The following is a 20421-nucleotide window of genomic DNA, read 5'->3' as shown; positions in this document are numbered from 1 at the left end:
AGCACATAAAAGCACGTGAATGTGACGATCAAAGCAAGTGAGCCTAAGCAAGTGACGTATATCTTCATCCTCTCTGCAAGGATAATTCATAGATTTGTGCCCCTCTTTCCAAGCAACCATTCAAGATGAACGAGTGTCCATTTATGCAAGTAACCAACAGCAAGAGCATCCCCCTCTCCTTTACAACTTCCAATTCAAACGAGTGTCCATCTACCAAACAGTATTCGTCTTGCGGCCAGGGTCGTGTACTGGGTGCGGAACGTGGGTTAGGTGGAGAAGAGGAAGTGGCTGTATGCGACGATTAATAATTTGCCACTGTCGTCTATGATTGTTAGCTAAGCATGTGAATTAAGATACCAAGAAGGGGTCCTGTAGTTATTAGCGCATGCTTGGATGAGCCCATTCATCACTAGTTTACCTCCGCACCTGGATCCAACCTGTTGTGAAACTAGCTTTGATGTGGCCCAGTCGGATATGGGTTAGGTGCAGGGCGCGGGGGTGGTTTGTTGGGTCTCTTGATACTGCTTTGGTGTGACCCTGTTGGATACGGATTAGGTGCAGGACGTGGTGGCGGCTTGTTATCTCGTCTCTGGTGGCACAATCCACCAGCCTCGAAGGTTCGAGCACTCTCGAGGCTGGTGAGCGCGGATTTTGACTTCGAGATACAACTATGATGTGGTCCAATTGGAAACGGTTTTGGCGCTGAACGTGGCGGACGGGCGCTCGGGAGGTTAGTAGCAAACCCCAACGTACCAGTTGTGCATCGAAGAACCTGTGAGTGAGAAAAAGCGTACGCAACGTTGATGAACAAAGGAGATTGCACTTGCAAAGTGCTTGCGTCAAAACGTTTGAGGAAGTTAGCGATTGTAGGGAGACTGATGCAAAGGACGACCGTGTGGTCAGGTCCTTCGTTGCTTGCGAGCAGCTTTTGGTGGCAGCTGTGACCGTGAGTGTCCGTCGTAAGAACGGGAGCGTCAATAACGTTGATAAAGAAAAGTAAGAGTCGGCTCACCTCCCCAAGAACAGCAGTCAACGTGGGATGAAAGCCTTTCTTGAGAAGGTAAGAGAACCGACTCTCAACAGTAGCGCTTGTAGCAGACCTGTCGTTGTCCGCATGTCCGTGATGCACTGCGTCGCGCGTGTGCTGTGTCGTTGGTGGTTGCAAGCATCGCATCAGGGATGGACTCCAGGGCGCTGACGCTTGCCCTGGCGGATCAGCGTCATCCTCGCCTGTCGCCAGGCGCGCAGCCTAACGATCGTCAACGAACGGCGATGGAGATATGCTCTACTACAGAGAACATCACACCGGTATCCTTACCAAAGATGGACGAGCCATGCGATGAGTGGGCACACTTTTCAGTATGTGTCTGTTATGGATAGGTCGTGAGAGAGAGATGGTTGGGCGACGTTGGGCGGATACACTGTGTTGCAGCCCGATGTGTAATGCGACGCAACTGATGAACCGGTCAGTGCCTTGGGAAAGGTGGTGCAGGTGTGCAAAATTTACTTGAGTTCAGACCCAAGACGAAAAGCATAAAGTATCGTGGTGGTCGTGGTTGATGAAGGGAGGATGCATTGACCGTAGGCAACAGCGAACAGCGTCCCATAAGTAGTTTGGTGGGGGCTTAGTCATCTAACCGCCAACTTCTCGTCCCGTCTTCAGCCTCAGGATTGTGGAGCCATACCCTGCTACCATATCCTCCCATCTCATGGCATCGCGATGATTCCTGGACGAAGAACCGCTATCAACTGTCGGGTTACTACTGTCAATACCGTTCGCTAAAGTCGTCCATGCAGATGACGCACGCCACCGACTGAGGGTTCTTCATGCTAGCGTCTATTCGACCGTAGACGATACCGAGCGCGATGTCTCAACGCTCACTAGAATGGGATCCACAGTATCAGCGATGGCTTCATACTGAATGGGACGCACCGAGCCAACAATACTACCGGCTGCATTATGTTGGTAAGCTTCCTTCGACCACAAAGGCTACCTGTGAAACTCATCACCTGACTAGACGGGGATTGGAAATTCTTCGATTGGATACCACCAGAACCCCAGCCAAGGCACGACTCGTTCCAGATTCCAAAACCATCTCGGAGTGGTGCTGTCATTCAAGGGAGCTACAATCCCTCGAATGTTCTACAAAGCCCTCATTACGAGTTGCTTGATCCCTGTAGGCCTTGCTAAACTCTCCCAGAATATAGTACGTAGCATTACTAATTTGCGGCATAGCGTTTCATGTCCGTGATATTACATTCTTCGAGGTCGGCAAGGTGGGCTTGACTGGAGGCTTGGAACTGAACGAAACTGACCTTTGACAGGTTTTTGCTATACTTTTTACTGAGCCTGCGGGGGCTAACGCGCGAGCTATGCAATACAATGACAGCGTAACCTTGGTCAAGTACAACGAACATGCATATACGCAAATTAGGAGATTCGTAGTTGTAAAGCAAAGGAGAGAATTCTGTTTCGCCTGGTAAGCACAAGCTCCTACGCGTGGTAATAATTACTAACATATACGAGCCCAATCTTCACTTATGGTAACCAGGGCACGAAGAAGTCTGGTGTTGTTCCCGATGAGCACGCAATTGCATATAGTTATGGATTTCAACCACAGCTATTGCGTGATGAAACCCCCTTAAGTAAAGATCCGATATGCATAGTAATGGATGCTGGCGAGCGTCCTCTTCCTGCGGCGAGTCGCATCTATTTTGCGATCCATCATCCAATCCAGTATAACGTCAAGGTCAAATCCCTTGGCTATGTTCACCCAGATGATCTGCCAATGCTTTTGGCTTACTGGAGAATGGAACTTGGGGAGAAGTCAGATTTCACTCCTTCTGTAGCTTCCACCCCCTCAGTACAAGCAGGTGGATCTGGTCAGTCAACCATCTGCGATATCCTGCAACGCTAACAGCTACAGGTTTTGAGGAAGTTCGAAATCCCCACATGTTCTTCAAACCTGCCAGAGTCTTCATGACACCATGGACGGAACCCGAAGGATTCTCTGGGCAGATGTTTACTGAGACAGCCAGGTTTGTCGTGGTCAAGTCTGGCCCCACATTCTCTGTATGTCTTCGTATCAGTACCTACTCAGGTCAAGCTACGTCGAAACCGGGTGTTATTGCGAGCCACCATGCAGCCGTTATACCCCAAGGCGGAACTGTCACCTATCACCCACACGAGGAAGAACTTGTTAATCCTCCTATTGAGATCAAAGTCGAAAATGACGATGTTGACATTGATCCAATGGCTCGCATCAACTTCGCAAAGCCGTACACTGTTGAGCACAACATCTGGGTGCGTAACGTTGGTAGGGTAGTTGGGGATCACGTGGTCCGACGGCTCGAGATGTACCTTGCGACGAACTTGGGATTCACAAAGTCTTGACAATCTCACCGGAGAACGCACACGTGTCGACCACCACACATCAGCTAAATGGGAATATTTACGCATGACTGGCACAGTATCCCTATCGCCGACCGCCAAGAGATCCATATGCAGCCTTGCTGCACCTCTTACTCTATGACGTGCGCAACGAAATCTGATTCGTTATACGCATGCCGCTGTAATGCTTCAGCCAGCTCAGCACAGTCTGCCTCGTTGCCCGACTTCGTTATACCTTAAGATGATCTTCGCCTCCCGTCTTCGGTGTTGGTCCAGAGATTCAACTACGAATATCGGTCTTCTACAATGGCAGAGCTGCTGGCTATCCTTGGTGGTGCGGCTGCCTTTACACAGTTGCTCCACTACGGATGCGCATCTATTGGTACTACTTCAGCCTTTTTTTGTAGTATACGCCATGCGGCAGATGAAATCGATACCTGGATGCACCATTCTTCCTTAATGATCAAGATCCTTGACGACATTGAAAACGCACTCGTTAATCATGGCTCCAACGCGATACAAATGCTGGACCGTTGTCGCATGGACGTAGCAAAGCTACAGTCATTGCTACGGCAATTTCGAAGAAGCGAACCTGCGAGACGGCGAACCAAGATATCGGAAAGCTTGTTCGTGGTGCTAAGAAAAGAAGAAATCGAGCATATTATGTCGTCATTTCAGAATAACTTCGGTATCCTTACCTCGTACTGTACAGTGTAAGTTTGTTCTATACATTTGTCGGAGCTTCGGGTCTGACAAGCTCTGCGCAGGGTAGCTGTTAGCCAAGGAGAGTTCAATCCGAAGATGAACATACAACCGGAACCTCAGGTTCCAAGGAGCTGTCATCAGGACATGAGATCTGTGATATACACACTCAACGTTGCATTCGGCGCGAATTTTACGCGAGTGCAGAAACTTCATCGTGGTCATGCGCTCAACGTACATGTCTCTACAATACTGGATACGACGATGCAGTACCCGGCTGACGAAGACGTATGTATGGAGGCCGCAGCTCTGGCAGTACGTCTTTGCATGTATCTCTTAACCACAGGGCAATACCTACGCGTCTTGAATGTCCTCGCCATATTCAAGACATGGTCCGCTACCATACTGCCGGCTTGCTTCGAGGCCATGACTGCTTTGTCTGGTAAGGAGGCTGTTGCACATGCGCTGAATGGTAATATTAGCACGGCCTTCCGATCATTCCGCCGCCTTCATCGCTCCCGTACAAAAACTCTTGGCACATCGGATCTCTGTACTTTGCACAGCCTGAACGGGCTAGGGTTGATACATCATGCCATGGGAAATGTTCGTGAGGCAGTACAGCACCACAAAAGCTGCTTCCAGTCGAAAAGTGGGTTACTAGGACCTGAAGACCCCGATACGCTAGTTAGCGCGAACAACCTCGGAATCGCTCTGCTGAGCCAGGGAAACAACGATGCGGCAAAACAACTCTTCGATAAATCCCTCACAAGCTGGTCGCAAGCTTACGGTGCTGACGACCTCTTCGTCATCACGGCAAGAAGCAACCAGGGCATCGCGCTTCATTTCCAGGGCAAACTCGACGAGGCTGAGCACAGCCATCGCTACGTGTACAAAAAACGCCACCGTATCTTAGGCCCACACCATCACGAAACGGTCAAAAGCCAAGCGAATCTTGCTATCACGCTCAATGAACGAGGGCATCATGCAGAAGCAGAGGCACTATATCGTGAAGCTCTCACCATATTCCAGGCAAAACTTGGGGAAATGCATCCAGATACACTGAAAACACATACCAACCTAGCTACTGCCCTTCATGACCAGGGCAAGTTCAGACAAGCGGAAATCGTCGTCGCTTCAGCTGTCCCACTTATGCAAAAGAAGCTTGGGGCGACGCACGTCGAAACCTTGGGGGCTCTAGAATTCCGCGCCATTCTCCTACAACACCTAGGGAAGTTCTTGAAGGCCCATAGTCTTGCCACAGAACTATACGAGGTGCGCGAGAAGAAGCTCGGATTCTATCACGATGACACACAAAGGAGTCTGCAGCATGTGAGAGACTTGGCAGAGGATGTGGAAGAGGCGCATGTCATGCGCAGGTTTCCTTCGGCACTTCCGGTCGCTATTTGCTAGGCATACTTGTTCTCATTCGAGGGACTCATCTTGACTATCTCATCGTTATCCCTTAATTACAGCTGTCTAATCTGTTCTTACGTCGTCATTAGCGTGTTACAATTTGAAGCTACTATGAACCAACTTCTCGCTCAATGTCCACAGCTGCTCGGATAGTTTTGCGTCGGTCGCGTATGGCATAGCATCGCACATTTGACAGTCATGCAGTAAAACACCCTTCGACTCTGATATTGTGTTAGCACGCGCATCGCCCGACTAAGAACGTACTTACCATCCAAAGCAGGGTCTAGCGCCGCGACCAGTACCGTCGCAGCCCCTTGATCGTGGTTCTTCCAAAACGGACTCGTCTTTCTAATCGCAGCTTCACCATCTGCATCCAAGTCGCGACTGAGACCAGTCCAGATGGCTATACCGTCAGCAAGCTCCCTCGTGAACGACCAAACAGTCTTGTCGCAGCGGAGTACTTACATCCAGGATGAACAGCATAGCTCTTCACACCCTGATTTCCAAACTTCTCATTCATACCCACGGAGAACAAGATATTCGCCGTCTTCGCCTGTCCGTACGCGACATACCCGTTGTACCCATCGCTTGCCGTCTTTGAAAACGCCGGAGGTAATGGCACATGTCTTTCTGCCTCAGGCACCTCCTCATTGCTCTTCTCCAGATTGTAATCGGAAAAGCGCATTGGGCTGAGTCGGTGGCCCAGGGAAGTGAGGTTGATGACGCGTGTTGCACCCTCCTTTGAAGACGATACCGAAGCCAAAAGTTGAGACATGAGCAGATTGGTGAGCAAGAAGTGGCCAATGTGGTTTGCGCCAAATTGTCCCTCGATGCCCTCTTTGGTCGTTTGGCGCGTTGGTGTCATGATACCTGCGTTGTTGATAATCAGATCCAGGCGGCCTGTCAACTGCGAGACCTCCTTCGCGGCGGCTCTGACAGATTCTTGGGACATCAAATCGAGGAGAACAATTTTGACTGCGACGTCTGGATAGGTATTCTGGACGTTCTTAAGTACTTGTTCTAGTTTGGACTTGGTGCGCGAGGCGAGGATCACGAGCTTTGGGTTCTGGGAAGCGATGGAGAGGGCTATGGAAGAACCAATGCTTTCGGGTGATACACCGGTGATGAGTACTATTGTTCTATCAACTCCGCGTCTCGTGAGTGTGACGGTACCAGGCTTCTTACCACTCTTCCCTCGAATCTGGTCAGCGAACGCCTTCGCGACTTCGAGGCCACCCGTCTCCTGGTTCCATTCTGGATGTGTCAAGGTCGACATGGTGGCATATGGTACCTTCACAATGTCCAGCAGATCCATCGACATCAATTTTGATATATGATACCTTCTGTAGGCTTATAGATTTGGAACGATATCAACAGGGCTACATCATGCCCGCCCCACCATGTCTTTCTCCCTCGTAATTCGCAGGTCGGTTCGCGTCACCCCTTGACAGAGGGCCCAAGCTTCATCACAGCTACTTTTGTCTTCTGGCATCAGGATGCATGCCAACTTCAGACTCACATCAGCGTCTACTGCATCACACTCTCAGAACGGGGTCCATCCGGAAATGGCAAGGCGCAGTTGTAATGGAGGCTGCGGGGTACAGTGCGGGGAGGTTTAACACGATGTGGGGCAGGGACATGCTTCCCTTCACAACCCCAATAACCTCGCGTCACGCGTCGACACTCTTTACCCGGCAGATACGTCGATCCACTCTCCAATGATACGAATCCACGCCAAGGAGAAGACATGCCGCGAGAAGCGTCCAACGTCTGCAAGCCCATGGCGCCACGACCCACGCCTGCACCCTCGGCCATCGGTATCATCTCGCCTGGATGAAGTAGCTGAGGCTATGGGTACACTACCATATCGTCGGTAGATGCAGGCTGGCCAAGCCCCACGCTGCGCGAACGGATACCCGGTCGACGCGTTCAGACACCTCGAGCCTTTTCTCGCAACCAAGCGCGTTGTGTCACTCCTGTTCTGGTCGTGACGCTCTATCAAAGTCGCGTATGCCACTCCGTGCGAGAATCGACGACACCAAACTACCCAGCATGTCTTCTCTAGAGACCAATGGCAACGGCCCTGTTGCCAATGGCGCGAAGCCAAAGACTGGCATCAAAGTCATCATCATCGGCGCAGGTACATCTCCCACAACCTACTACGTACAACCCCTAACAACCACGACCAGGTTTCGGCGGCCTCACAGCAGCCATAGAATGCATCCGCCACGGCCACACCCCCGTCATCTACGAATCCTTCCCCTCGCTCAAGATCCTCGGCGACATCATAACCTTTGGCCCCAACGCCGGTCGCATCTTCGCGCGCTGGAGCGACGGACGCGTCGCACGCGACATGCGCAGCATCTCCATCGACCTTACCGAATACGGTTTCAACATCCACAAATGGGACACCGGCGAGATAGTCATAAACCAGAAGACACCGCCACGCGACGAAAAGGCGCCAAACTTCAACGGACACCGCGGCGAGCTGCACGAGATTGTGTTTAATTACGCAAAGGAGATTGGGGTGGAGATCAATCTGGGGCAGAGGGTAGAGAAGTACTGGGAGGATGAAAAGGAAGCGGGTATTGTGCTGGAGGATGGGACGAGGGTCGCTGGTGATCTTGTGGTTGCGAGTGATGGTGTCAGGAGCAAGGCCAGAACACTGGTGCTGGGATACGAAGACAAGCCGAAGAGCAGTGGGTATGCCGTCTGGCGAGCATGGTTCAGCAACAAGGACATGATGGCAGACCCGGAAACCAAGCAATTCTGCGACAACGGAGACACCTTCAACGGCTGGATCGGTACACCTCTCTTCCCCTCCTCTCGAACCCTAATCTCATACTAACAACCATCCTAGGCCCAGACGTCCACTTCCTCTTCAGCACCATCAAGAACGGCACAGACTGCTGCTGGGTGCTCACCCACCGCGACTCGCACGACATTGACGAATCCTGGTCCTTCCCCGGCTACCTCAAAGACGTCAAAACCGTGCTCCAAGGCTGGGACCCCATGTGTTGGAAAATCGTATCCAAGACGCCCGAAGAGAAACTCGTAGATTGGAAACTCGTGTACCGGGACCCACTACCCAACTGGGTCAGCGGCTACGGCTCCGCACCAGGCCACGGCCGAATCTGCCTGCTAGGCGACGCCGCACACCCTTTCCTACCTACGAGTGCGCAAGGTGCGACGCAGGCGCTGGAAGATGGCGTGACGCTTGCCGTGTTGCTGCGGAAGGCTGGTAAGGAGAATGTTAAAGGTGCGCTGAGGGCGTATCAGGATATACGGTACGACCGTGTCAAGGCGGTGCAGAAGACGGGCGAGACGACGAGGGATATGTGGCATAAGACGGATTGGGAGAAGGTGAAGAAGGATCCTACGCTCATTCAGTTTCCGAGGGAGGATTGGGTGTTTCAGCATGATGCGGAGAAGCATGCTGAGGAGATGGGGGATGAGGCGATAAAGAAGTGTGGTGTTGGTGCGTAGATGGACGGCATTTGAGTATCGTATTTTCGCCGATTTTGGTTGGGTTTGCTAGGTGTGGTGTGTGGGAAGGATGGCGAGAACGCCGGTACATGATGAGAGGCTTAAACAGAGGAGTAGCATTCAAACGATAAACAGTCAAAGTACACATCTTGCAATTCCATGTGCTCAGCTATCATTTCCTCAAGCTGTGACTCTAGTCACCGTGACATAAAATCTCTCACACCTTCATGACAATCTCCTTCCCAGCTCATGCGCCCTTCTCCCCTACATCAACAACCTCCTGGTGTACAACCTGATCTTTCTCGCTACCATCCTTCTCGCTATTCCTTCTCTCACTACCAAGCTTGTCATTCCCATCACCAGCCAACACCCTCCCGGTGCAAACGTACTTTCTGAACTTGCGCGCAGGGAGCCTAGCTTCAAACATCTCGTCGATTTCCTCAAGCGTGCGGTTCTTGATCTCGGGGAGGTAAAAGTAGACCCAGATGACAGTTATGAAACAAGACGGGCCCCAGATCCAGCCTGCAAAGAAAAGCATGTCAGTAAGCTTCGTTGTAAATGTGGAGGTTATGTGTGAGAGGGGGAAATCGCTGAACGTACCGTACTCGGGTCCCCAGTTTAGCGACTCGGGATTGATAAAGTAGGGAGCTGTAAAAGTGGCAAGCCAGGCACCTGCGAAGCCAACAGCAGATGCGATTCCAAAAGTGTAGGAACGGAGACGCTGCGATGGGATTTCTCCGCCGGTGAGCCAAGCGTAGGCGGCGATCATGCCGTTGTAGCCTACGATGTACACGACTGAAAGACCAACGATGACCTTGTGCAAAAGTCAGTGAAGGAACCTAGATTGATGCTTGGAGAGAAAAAACAGACGACTCTTACTTTTCCCGTGCCGGTAGTCCCAGGATGGACATGGTATACAGCCGCAATGATTAGCTGCGTAACGCCACAGATGGAAAGACCAGTCATGAGAAAAACGCGTCGACGGCCGATTTTGGAGATGACGCTGCTGTTCACCATGATGACGAGGACACCCACCGAGGTCAAAATGCACGAGTTCATAAAAGGACTTCCGACATTGGCCATCTACATCCTGTCAGTCATCACCAGGTCAAAGAACAATGAAGCGCGGGTTACTGACCTGGAAGAAGTACGTTCCGTACGCAATCATAAACATGGCACCAGATGCGGCCTGCGTCGATACCGCCGCAATAGCCAACAACGTGCGTCGCCGATCTACAGGATCTTTCCAGATATCGAGGAAATTCGCGCTTGACTTGACGGCTTTTTCCGCGTCAATGGCAGCTTGGATCTCTGCTACTTCTCCGGGTACGCTTTCGGGATGAGGACGCATCCAGAGTAGTGCCTTCTCTGCCTGTGCTGGTCTGTCCACCAGGATGAGCCAACGCGGCGACTCGGGGATGAAAAACATGCCAATGGACATGAAGAACGGGACGATGAAGATGGTGCCAAGCGGAATGATGTACGAGTTACGACCCTGCATGTTGTGTGTCGCGTTGTCGATGACGGTCCCGATGAGTGTGCCAACCGAGGTCCATATCTGGAAGACGGAGATCATGAGACCGCGGTAGCGCGCCGGTGCAGATTCCTGTTATCCCTTTTTCGTCAGCGAAAGTGTGGAAAAGAAGGTGGGAGAGAGAGAGAAACCAAAGATAAGGAAACGAACCTGGATATACAACTGCGAAAACGTCATGTACCATCCATTCGCGATACCAATCAGCAGTCTCCCTGCGTACAAACCCCCCATACTCGTCGTAGTCATCATGACGATATTCGCAACGCAGCAGAGCACACTGGCCATCCAAAGACACTGTCTCCTCCCCAGTCTCGTTGCCAAGACACCGGCGAACGAGGAGCTGAGGAAAGCACCCAGCGTCATCAACGAGGAGATGAGCTGTTGGCGCTCTGTAGAAATGTTGTAGCCGGTTGGTACGGTGGGGTCTGGGTGGCCGAAGACTTCAAGAAAGCCGCGCATGGCTTGTAGACCGCCGATGGCGCCAAAGTCGATGCCGTATTGGAAGGGGGACATGGAGACGAGAGTACATGCTGCTAGACATTTCCAGTTGGAGAGGAGGCTGGAGGTTAGGTCGGGCATGGTAGCTGTTGTTGACGGTTCGATATAAGCAAGAACGCGATGCAAGTAGTGGTTGTTGTTTTTGCAATGCTAAATCGGGGGGATAGGTGATATCAAGCAAAGGCTGGATTTTGGGTGTTGGCTCCACCTCCCAGAGATTGGAGATTCTGCTTTCTTGCTTCACGGTTGCATGTGCACTTCATCCCAGACTGATATGCAGATCGTTATCCATGTGTCGACCCCCTTGTCGCAATATCTGCCGATAGTGCCTCCAAATGCTTAGCCTGTCGTACCCCGGACTTGAACATGAGTCTAAAGTGTGGAGTGCGGAGGTGGCGTTTCGACTAACGACGCTTCGAGCCATTGTCGGGTAATGAAAGCTTGTGCTTTTCGTTTTCAAGTCGCGCATTAGGCTTTTGTCACGATGCCAGGTAAATGTTGAGTGGGGGTGGAGAGGAGACCAGTAGTTTTCCTACCATTGTACTGCTGCCGGCCAAAACTATCGTTGGTTCTTGTTACTCACCATCAGCATGATGTATACCTTGGTTTGGCGATCGCTCAGATAACGCAATGGACTTGAAGGTGTAGTAGGTGCAGTCGAAAGCATATCCTAGCTGTGAGCATGCCATACAATACCACCTATGGTTCCATAATCAACAAACGGAGGGTTATAAGACGGCAATACCGCGTGGTCGGATTGATAATGCCGTGCGACATTGATCTTGTTCTTCCCCGTGCAGTAGGGCAAGGATCTGCATTTGCCGACTTTCGCAGTTATGCACAACGGAGTCAACGGATTGTACTCGCACCGGATTGGAGTCAGATGAGAAAGGCGTGGCGTAAGTCTAGATGGTTAGTAGCAGTCCATCGCAAGCGGACGATGTGGAGAATGATGGAGAGTCAGGAAGCGGATGGTACGAGTTCACGCCTGAGGCGGTGGGGCGCGCTTGTGTCCCTGGGATCCGACTTAGTGATGGCCTCTTTGAGCACGCCTGTGCTTATCCGTCAAACACCATCACATTACCCACGAAAACAAAAAAACAGCACGTTGCTCTGCAACTAGAATGTGTACATTAATTCTCAGGAGACCGGTCTAAAAGTCCTCCGCCCGAAGAGATTCTCCGTCCAGCCACTTCTTGCACTGGAAATACAGCTTATCGTGCGCCTCACGAGAAGGTGTCCCCGCATCTTCACGGCGATGTCCTGGCATGCCGTGGAGGACTTTGATACCCTCCATCGTCTCCTCCTGACCGTAAGCAAGCATTTTATAGCCGGGCGAATAAGTCGCCAATCTTGCTTCATCCAAAACGGGGACCTTATTCGGATTCACCGGGATCATCTTGTCCTTTTCGTACCAATGCCGTACAAGCCTAGCCTTCCATTCGCCAGCGTCGTTTCTCTCCCACAGGTAGCAGAAGCGACAGTCACACTCCACATCGACTTCGCAACCGTCGATGGTGAAGCGCTGGGTGATAGTAGACTTGAGCTTCGTTACAGCCCGAGTACCGTCGGGTCGAATGTCAGTACTGGCTCCGACACATCTATGCATGATGAAGGCGCCTTTATCCATGCCTGCTTTGGAGATTTCGAAGAACTTCTTGTAATGCACGCGGCCGCTCCATGTAGTGTAGATATGTGCGTCGTCGTGAAATATAGAATCGAAGTTCTCCCATTCGCATGCATCGCGGTACATGGGCCATCCTTCAGCCATCTCGCGTAATTTCCAGCGCTGCAATGCCAAATCGTCGGGCCCATTGTTTCGGACGGCTTCGACGGGTCGAGAGCCGTTCGGCAAGGTGTGGCGATCAACTGAAGACATGATCGTGTGGTACGAATTGAGGTTGCTGCGGATATGAGGTTCTGGTGAAGTCATCCAGGAGAACGGGCAGCTTCGGATGTTCAAGGGTTTATAAGGACTTGGCCGGAGATCATCTAAGATCCCGTTACTACGTTCTACATACTGCGCCGACGATCTGACGCGTGATAGCAGCATTTCTGTAGAGTTCGGAACGCGAGCTGGCCAGTTGTTTGTTACCGATCGGCTCGGAAGTCAGTTCGGCTCAACCATCGGCTCGAACTGGAAATTGACACAACCACTGCCGGCGGCTAGGGATCGAAACTGATCTAGCCATCGACCCGACCCGTTGATGCTGTTATCGAGTTGAAGTCATCGTCCGTAAAACCCAACGATCGTGCGGTCGTAGCCGCTATATATTCTCCTAAACATCATATGGACCTCACTATAAATTCGTTAGTTGTGTGCCACTGTCATAGCATCGAAGACTTTGGTTCCTCTCAAGATGTTGGCTACTTGCGCTGTTTTTGTCGCTTCGTTGATTTGTTACCTATTGGCACAAAGATTCCAGAAAGGTCTTAGCAAATATCCTGGGCCTTTTTTGGCGTCATTAACGAACATATGGCGTGCGATGGATGTATACAAGCGAGACACACATGTTACATATCGCAAGTTACATGCGAAATATGGCGACGTCGTCCGAGTTGGACCGAACGTCTTGTCGTTCGGCAAGCCATCTGCTATCCAAGACATATACGGACTGAATAAAGGATTTACGAAGGTCAGTTTTGACGGCACCAGTAGCCCAGTTAGATGGAACTGATCAGCGCCAGAGTGAATATTACGACGTCTTTGCTGTCCTGAAAAAAGGCAGCATTGTCTATAACCTGTGAGCTCGAATACGACCCATTCTTGGGGTGTTAGATGCTTACATACGCCATTTTCAGGTTCTCGACAAGGTCAGAAACTTATCATGCTCGCCTGAGACGCTCTGTCAACCATGCGTTCGCTTTATCAACACTGCTGGATTTCGAACCGCTGGTGAACAGCTGTTCATCTTATTGGCTAAAGCGTACAGAAGAGCTTTACGTCAAAGGACAGGATATCTGTCCGTTATCAACCTGGATTCAGTACTTCGCATTCGACGTTATTGGGGAGATCACTTGGTCCAAGCGACTTGGTTTCGTCCAAGAGAACAAAGACGTCGCAGACATCATCGCTACGGTGGATTCATTCCAAGACTATGGCACTGTAGTAGGCCAAAATCCCTGGTGGGATCGTGTCCTTGTCAAAAACCCAATCAAACTATTCCTCGAGAGTATAGGTCTCTGGCCAATTAGCCCTAACGCGGCGATTATCAAGTTTGCTTTGGCAAGGCAAGACGAGGTATCGGCTAATCAAACACAATATACAGCAGGGAAACCTCCCAGCGAGATGGGTATCACCTTTCTCCAACGATTCTTGCAATCACAGGATAAGAACCCGGAGTTTCTGACTGATGATCGAATCACCGCTATGTGCGCATCCTTGATTATTGCTGGCTCTGACAGCACTTCCATCAGCTTGTCTGGCGTCTTCTACTACCTCTTGAAGAATCCACGCGTATACAGGAGATTAATGGAGGAGATCGATGACGCACACCATTCAGGTGCTTTTGCATCACCCCAAGATAGTACTGGTGCGGCAGATGTTATTCCTTTCTCCGCTGCCAAGAAGCTCGTCTACCTCGACGCTGTCATTACTGAGTCTTTCCGAATGCACCCAGCCGTTGGCTTGCTTCTCGAACGTATCACGCCGCCACAGGGTGCCACTATAGATGGGCATCATGTGCCTGGAGGAGTCGTGGTTGGCTGTAATGCATGGGTTCTGCATCAGGACAAGGAGACCTTCGGCGAAGACGCGAATATTTTTCGACCCGAACGATGGCTTGAGGGTGAAGGTGCCGATGCTGCACAGATCGCGAAGATGAAATCCAGTATGTTTCATTTCGGAGCAGGATCAAGAACATGCATAGGAAGAAACATCAGCCTCTTGGAAACATACAAGATCGTTCCCACCTTCCTGAGAAAGTTTGAGGTAAGCATTGCAAATAAATTATCTCGGAGCTTCACTGATACTTTTGCGTATAGATTGAGATTGACGAAAGCCAAGAGCCAATGTATTTGAAGAATGCCTTCTTCGTGCATCGAAAGAACTTCAATGTGCGCATTAAGTTGAGATAGAGAAACTTGAAATAGTGTCATCGCAACGGCATAGACTTGTCGACCGATGAATGTTGTAAGCTTAGCAATAAAATCCGTCTCCCAGCAGAAAGTCAAATTCAGACTGTTCAAAGAAGTCGGTGCTCATACTGAAGTCGTAATGCCTAGGAGCAGAAGTGCAGGGTGCTCCAATCTCAGATGCGGAAGCGCCAGATGTAGGCAGCTCTCTAAGGCCTGATCAATTCGGCGTTAGACAATGTACACTAGAGGTAGCTGCTGTCGAGCTGAACGACTTACAAATTGAGTCTAGCTTTTGGGTGAAGACCTCGAGCGCTTCACGAGCTTTCCGAAACAGTGTACTAGTTCGTTGCAATACTTTCATGTTATCAAGGCATTGTCCCAGTAGCTCTCTGATTCTAGATGTTCGAGTGACAGTCTTCGCTTCAAGTTCAGGGCGGATGTGGAAAAGCAGTGCAAGACAGAAAAGATGCATGGCTAGTATCGAACCTGCTTCTCGTCAATGCTACCGTATCTGATCGCCGCATAACGCCGGTCCTTACAGGCATGATTGGACATCCATCGGACGTTGTTGTGGTTAATGAAATCTTCGCTTTGTGAAATGATGGAAATGATTTGATTCAAGTTCTCGAGCACAACAAGATCGTTCTTGATGGTCGGTACACATTGCTCGAAGAGAGATTGGGCAGCTTCATCTAAGCTGGAGGAGCTGACACTAATGCCCAGCAACCTTTCAATGATCGGTCCATTAAGCATGATCAAAGCGCGGTAGTAATGTACTGTCAGGGATATTCTGAATCGATTCTCATCGATCTGGGATGTAAGGACGGTGCAAACATCTTGCGGTGTGATGAGCCTTAGACGAGGGTCGAGTTGTTGGCGCCATTCTTCGAATCGCTGGTACAATTGCAATCTTAATGCAAGCAAAGACCACGTGCTCAAAGATGAATCCCTCCCAATGTTGTGTTGGTAAATGTCGCTGAGCATGGCCGCGATGATACTGTACAGATCGCTTTGCATCGTTGTTAGTTCAGAATTCGCAAGAATGACCATGGAGCCTCACGTTTGATATTTGTGCTGAAGAAGACGTTCCACTCGATATTCATGCTCGAGTGATGACACGTGGTGAGTCTGTCTCGGGTCTTCTAGTTCAGGCGTACATATGTGCTGTGATGGAATCAGACACGGTCTGCCAAGGCACATAGAAAGCATCCTAAGTTGCTTAGCTTATAGTCGGAGGAAAGCTTATTGGTGATGAGATACCTATCCTGGTTGATCAAACTATACCATAGTCTCTTTCTCAGTTCCGAGTCTGATGGCGAAACTTCCTTGTAACTGGAAGGACAATGCAGACCGAGCTGAAACGCGGCTTTTACCGTCAAGGCATGGTACGTTCCACTGCTGACGGGCATCTGCTGTTGCTGTTGATAGCTTGTCACCAGCAGTAATGCCTGAACTAAGGGACTTATCAATACTTGATGAAGAAACGAAAGAATAATGGCTCACTGAGTTCCAGATTTGCGCCTCGGAGAGTTTCAGGGGTCAGACATTGTATGGTCCGCTGAAAGTACATGTCACACTGAGGGTCTTCAATCGCCAAACACGAATATGCAAACATGATGTTGACAAGTGCTCGCTTCGTTGTCGATCTCGACTTCCGAGACCCAAGGGCCAGTTCCTTGAGAGATGATGTCAAGATCGCTTTACTAACGAAAGGAAAGGCACCTGCGCTGGTTGCTATGAAGCGGTCAAGCATGGAGAATGATTCTGAAATAGCTGGTAATGTTGCCACGGAGTCGTTCCTGGGGCTACTTGTTTGGCGTGCTTCTGATGTGTTGACCTCACTCCAGTCTTCAGTTGTCAGTGATTGGATTCGATCATGCTGTGGCGGCGCACCACGCAAGAAGCGTATGAAGCAACGTGATATCGATCGGAAAAATGCATGGTTCGAAGACAAACCTATGCATATTGTTAGAGAGCTCGTATGGTGAAAGTTCATCACCCACCGAAGTATCCAAACTCAGATGTGTGCCGATCCTGAAAAACCTGTGCTGCGTGAACCTCCTCACTAGCTTCTTGTTCAGAGATGTTACCAGCTGTGTCAGGATCGATATTGCCAGTATCTCTTGCTTCGGTGTGAGCACGTAGTCTATGGATCATATCAGGGCGCTGGGTTACAATGTCCACGGTATCATCAGGAGGGGTCGTTATTGAGTATCCGGTCGTCATATGCAACTGATGTTGCGGTTTTCTGACTTTGTGCATCGCCTGAGCTCGACTGTTGCTGTCAGTTTTCATCCAAGCTGAGCTCTAGACGCATACCCATTTATTCTTCTGGAACCGGCCTTCCGGGATTCTTTCGCATATACACAGTCGATGCCGAGATGCCGACACGTCAAGCAAGCAGGCTGTATACCATCGCACTGATAACGCTATGGGTCAACAAATGATACAAGAATAAACTGGCCTATGAAACGCCAAGGCTCCCGAAGCAATGAATCTTACCTTGGTCTTTCTAGACCTGCAACTTTGACATGCGAGCGATACACGCTTTCCCCTCGTCGGAGCTAGCGCTTGAGGTGATGACAACTCTCCATACAGATTGTTGTTGGCCGTCACAGCCGCTGCTGGCATGACGGTATCTTCAGTGGCCATCTTTTCGGATGCCTTTACAGCATAAGTTCGTTGAGCAAGTTCGGGTAAGATCGTGAGTTCTGGTTGTCGGAACACTAAGTGATGGTGACAACGGATCGGGAATTGCGGATGCCGAAGATCCCGATTCCGCTCTCCACATCCCGTACTTCCCCCGCATACTACCTTGACAGCTCTTGCTTGCAAAGTCCGTTCATGCGGAACGATGGCCGAATGGTCTAAGGCGGTAGATCTGGGTCCGCCCTTGCTCGTACATCGTCGCACCGGTCAGTGCAATTTAAAGAGGTCACAACCGTGAGATGGAAGTTATGTAACTAGCAAGATTATCATTATGGCCTTCTTGTCGATTCCATTATTGGCTTTGTTGACAGTTCCGGTTGTCTACCTACTATCATGGGTGCACCATTGGCTTCAAGATAGGGGGAAGCTGCCATTGCCTCCGAAACCACCAGGCTTTCCACTACTGGGAAACGCGGTCGATGTTATCAGATCCGGAAAGACGGGCTCCCTACACCTACTTTTCGGCCAGTATGCTCGCGACCACGGCGAGATCGTTCGTTTGCAAGTTGGGCCCTTTACTCAGTACTTCATCAATAGTGACGAAGCTGTCAAAGCTATCTTCGATAAAGCATCTGCCACGACATCGGAGCGTCCACGTTGGATCGTTAGCAACGAACAGATATGCAATCAAGAGAACGTGCTTCTATTAAGTGCCAGCCATCCAAGGTGGAAACACCAGAGGAAGGTGATCTTGCAAGGTATGACCAGTGTCACGCGCGCCGATGCTGGTCTCGACTACCTGCATTTTGAAACTGCAAAGTTTCTGAAGCAAGTCGCCGGTGATGACAATCTAGCCGGTAACAGTGTTCAGCTCTTCAACGAAATTGGCCGGTATACGTACAGCGCATTCGCCAGTCAAACATTCGGCATGGATATCCCAGACGAGAAAGATCCAGTGATTGAATACATCTTCCGTAGCGGATTGGAACAGATCTTAGGAACACTTTCTGGATCTCACCTTGTCGATATACTCCCAATATTGGACGGATTGCCCCTTTTCCTCAAGCCCTGGGAGAAAAAGGCAAGAGCACTCTTTCAAGATAACATGAAATGGTCCATCGAGCGCCTGCGGCGAGTTGAAAAGGCCATTAAGGCAGGCAGAGTCAACGACTCTTTCTTAGCTCGTGTGTTGCAGGATGAGAAGAACATGGGATTTGAAGACCGATCTGAGGCCGCTTACCTAGCTTTCATGCTCATTATCGGCGCTGCAGATACTTCGAAAATGTCATCATGGTCTTTTCTCGAGGCCATGATGCGATTTCCCGATGTTCAGGCCGAGGCACTCAGCAAGATCGAAGCTGTAATTGGAGTTGCAGACCGCCTACCAATCTATGAAGACCTCGAGTCGATCCCTTACGTACGCTACCTGATGAAGGAGCTCTGGCGTTGGCGCCCACCTGTTGCACTCGGCCATCCACATATGACTACCAAGGAGTTGAGTTACAATGGCGTCCGTCTGCCTGTCGGCTCTCGTATCCATCTCAACTCGTGGGCCATTGGGCATGACCCGGTCCGACATGTCGACCCAGATCGCTTCTGGCCTGAGCGATACGAGGGAGACTTGACGAATAGCGAGCAAAGCAAGAATTCTGCTAACGTTAAAGACCGCGATCACTTCGCTTTCGGATCCGGGCGGCGTATCTGTCCCGGGTATCATGTCGCCGAACGTTCACTGGCAATCGCGATCATGCGTCTAGTGTGGGCGTTTGAGATTGTGCCAGCGCCAAACGCCAAGTTGCCACTCGATCCGAAGGATTTCCCTGGAGATATGCCAGGAAATCCAGGAGAGCACATGCCTGTCATGTTGAAGGTTCGTAGTGAGGCGAAGAGAAAGATCATTGAAAAGGAGTACGCGAAAGCAGAAGCTGCACATCCTGCGATGGAGCCTTTGAACCATGATGGATGGTCTTGGAAGTTCTGAAGGGCAAGCCATTTATATTGGCTGTGCGATGCACACCCGCTGTAATCAATGCAAGCATTATAATTGTCTTAGCAGATACTACTCGATAGCTGTTCCAATGTATCCATGTACCAGCAGCCCTATAGACTACCTGAAAGAAGTAATTTCGAATCTCCAAGAGCAAAGGCACGCGTCATACATCTGCGTTACGATGGCTTACTCGGATTTGGTGACATGTTCGTCCACAAAAATAGTTCTATTGTAATCGCAGCTCTAAATGCTTCATCTTTGTGAGTTCATTCCTCATGTAAGCTCTTCAGTCTGATTTGAATGAGCGACATGTTGCATATTACTGCATTCAAGGTCTTGAAGTCTTCTAGGTATAGTGTACATAGCGTGTGGTCTAGATGCTTTGAAGGCTACTTTCAAAGATGCGATGGAGGCTGCCGCATCACAGACCATGCCACTATCCTCGTACATCATCCTTGCACATCGCTCCTGGTAAGAGACCGTTATTATCAGCGGCTACGGTGGACGGCAATCTCATCACAGCTCGGCCGAGGCTAACTAAACAGCGGACTACAGGATAGACGCCCTAACCCCACTTTTTCCGGAGTTTCCTGAGCGGCCGTACGCAGATACTACACCTGCACCAGATACCTCCAAGGATCATGTGAAAATGATAGATTAAATTCGTAGAAAGGGATATAG

The 20421-nt window shown here is 50.3% G+C and overlaps 9 protein-coding genes across 9 annotated transcripts; 4 read left to right on the top strand and 5 right to left on the bottom strand.

Annotated features, from left to right (window-relative positions):
• Nucleotides 1–21: 21 nt before the first annotated feature.
• On the bottom strand, nt 22–1570 carry CC77DRAFT_1023478 (hypothetical protein). Its single transcript, XM_018525671.1, has 3 exons — nt 1508–1570; nt 427–1454; nt 22–322 (listed from the first exon to the last, which is right to left on the bottom strand). Exon 2 carries the CDS (start codon nt 1172–1174, stop codon nt 449–451), a length of 726 nt encoding a protein of 241 aa, XP_018382770.1. The 5' UTR covers nt 1175–1454; nt 1508–1570; the 3' UTR covers nt 22–322; nt 427–448.
• A 296-nt stretch (nt 1571–1866) lies between these two features.
• Nucleotides 1867–5503, top strand: CC77DRAFT_1011783 (hypothetical protein; the record flags this gene model as incomplete). The annotated part of the gene is made up of 9 exons (XM_018523727.1): nt 1867–1966; nt 2202–2207; nt 2237–2277; nt 2326–2480; nt 2528–2883; nt 2928–3304; nt 3668–4104; nt 4159–4385; nt 4440–5503. 9 exons carry the CDS (start codon nt 1867–1869, stop codon nt 5501–5503), a joined length of 2763 nt encoding a protein of 920 aa, XP_018382769.1.
• Nucleotides 5504–5597: 94 nt separating this feature from the next.
• Nucleotides 5598–6799, bottom strand: CC77DRAFT_1023476 (NAD(P)-binding protein). Its single transcript, XM_018525670.1, has 2 exons — nt 5787–6799; nt 5598–5709 (listed from the first exon to the last, which is right to left on the bottom strand). Exon 1 carries the CDS (start codon nt 6780–6782, stop codon nt 5910–5912), a length of 873 nt encoding a protein of 290 aa, XP_018382768.1. The 5' UTR covers nt 6783–6799; the 3' UTR covers nt 5598–5709; nt 5787–5909.
• Nucleotides 6800–7558: 759 nt separating this feature from the next.
• Nucleotides 7559–9138, top strand: CC77DRAFT_995979 (FAD/NAD(P)-binding domain-containing protein; the record flags this gene model as incomplete). Its single annotated transcript, XM_018536474.1, has 3 exons — nt 7559–7646; nt 7696–8310; nt 8367–9138. The coding sequence occupies 3 exons, from the start codon at nt 7559–7561 to the stop codon at nt 8990–8992; spliced, it is 1329 nt and encodes a 442-aa protein (XP_018382767.1). The 3' UTR covers nt 8993–9138.
• Nucleotides 9139–9239: 101 nt separating this feature from the next.
• On the bottom strand, nt 9240–11105 carry CC77DRAFT_1064585 (general substrate transporter; the record flags this gene model as incomplete). Its single annotated transcript, XM_018528745.1, has 5 exons — nt 9240–9514; nt 9593–9806; nt 9872–10075; nt 10131–10598; nt 10677–11105. The coding sequence occupies 5 exons, from the start codon at nt 11103–11105 to the stop codon at nt 9240–9242; spliced, it is 1590 nt and encodes a 529-aa protein (XP_018382766.1).
• A 997-nt stretch (nt 11106–12102) lies between these two features.
• CC77DRAFT_1023473 (hypothetical protein) lies at nt 12103–12936 on the bottom strand. Its single transcript, XM_018525669.1, has one exon. The coding sequence runs from the start codon at nt 12652–12654 to the stop codon at nt 12178–12180; it is 477 nt and encodes a 158-aa protein (XP_018382765.1). The 5' UTR covers nt 12655–12936; the 3' UTR covers nt 12103–12177.
• Nucleotides 12937–13384: 448 nt separating this feature from the next.
• CC77DRAFT_1033749 (cytochrome P450-like protein) lies at nt 13385–15101 on the top strand (the record flags this gene model as incomplete). The annotated part of the gene is made up of 4 exons (XM_018526825.1): nt 13385–13660; nt 13713–13768; nt 13827–14955; nt 15009–15101. The coding sequence occupies 4 exons, from the start codon at nt 13385–13387 to the stop codon at nt 15099–15101; spliced, it is 1554 nt and encodes a 517-aa protein (XP_018382764.1).
• Nucleotides 15063–17792, bottom strand: CC77DRAFT_1097758 (hypothetical protein). The gene is made up of 9 exons (XM_018529912.1): nt 17604–17792; nt 17421–17521; nt 17105–17376; nt 16605–17057; nt 16362–16554; nt 16162–16311; nt 15641–16110; nt 15378–15587; nt 15063–15314 (listed from the first exon to the last, which is right to left on the bottom strand). The coding sequence occupies exons 1-9, from the start codon at nt 17751–17753 to the stop codon at nt 15163–15165; spliced, it is 2151 nt and encodes a 716-aa protein (XP_018382763.1). The 5' UTR covers nt 17754–17792; the 3' UTR covers nt 15063–15162.
• Nucleotides 17793–18081: 289 nt separating this feature from the next.
• CC77DRAFT_1075896 (cytochrome P450) lies at nt 18082–19787 on the top strand (the record flags this gene model as incomplete). Its single annotated transcript, XM_018529235.1, has 1 exon — nt 18082–19787. One exon carries the CDS (start codon nt 18082–18084, stop codon nt 19729–19731), a length of 1650 nt encoding a protein of 549 aa, XP_018382762.1. The 3' UTR covers nt 19732–19787.
• Nucleotides 19788–20421: the final 634 nt, after the last annotated feature.

The sequence above is a fragment of the Alternaria alternata genome (assembly GCF_001642055.1).
Source record: "Alternaria alternata strain SRC1lrK2f unplaced genomic scaffold CC77scaffold_19, whole genome shotgun sequence".
Classification (NCBI taxonomy): Eukaryota; Fungi; Ascomycota; class Dothideomycetes; order Pleosporales; family Pleosporaceae; genus Alternaria; species Alternaria alternata.
This window is presented reverse-complemented; position numbering and strand designations above follow the sequence as displayed.

What these genes read in the sequence shown, in the direction of transcription:
- CC77DRAFT_1023478 (XM_018525671.1), bottom strand. Translation starts at nt 1,174, where the DNA reads ATGCGATGCTTGCAACCACCAACGACACAGCACACGCGCGACGCAGTG.
- CC77DRAFT_1097758 (XM_018529912.1), bottom strand. Translation starts at nt 17,753, where the DNA reads ATGGCCACTGAAGATACCGTCATGCCAGCAGCGGCTGTGACGGCCAAC. An exon ending in GCAGGTCTAGAAAGACCAAG is followed by an intron (nt 17,522 to 17,603) that starts GTAAGATTCATT and finishes TAGCGTTATCAG; the next exon opens with TGCGATGGTATACAGCCTGC. An exon ending in AGTTTGATCAACCAGGATAG is followed by an intron (nt 16,312 to 16,361) that starts GTATCTCATCAC and finishes TAAGCAACTTAG; the next exon opens with GATGCTTTCTATGTGCCTTG.
- CC77DRAFT_1023476 (XM_018525670.1), bottom strand. Translation starts at nt 6,782, where the DNA reads ATGTCGACCTTGACACATCCAGAATGGAACCAGGAGACGGGTGGCCTC.
- CC77DRAFT_1023473 (XM_018525669.1), bottom strand. Translation starts at nt 12,654, where the DNA reads ATGGATAAAGGCGCCTTCATCATGCATAGATGTGTCGGAGCCAGTACT.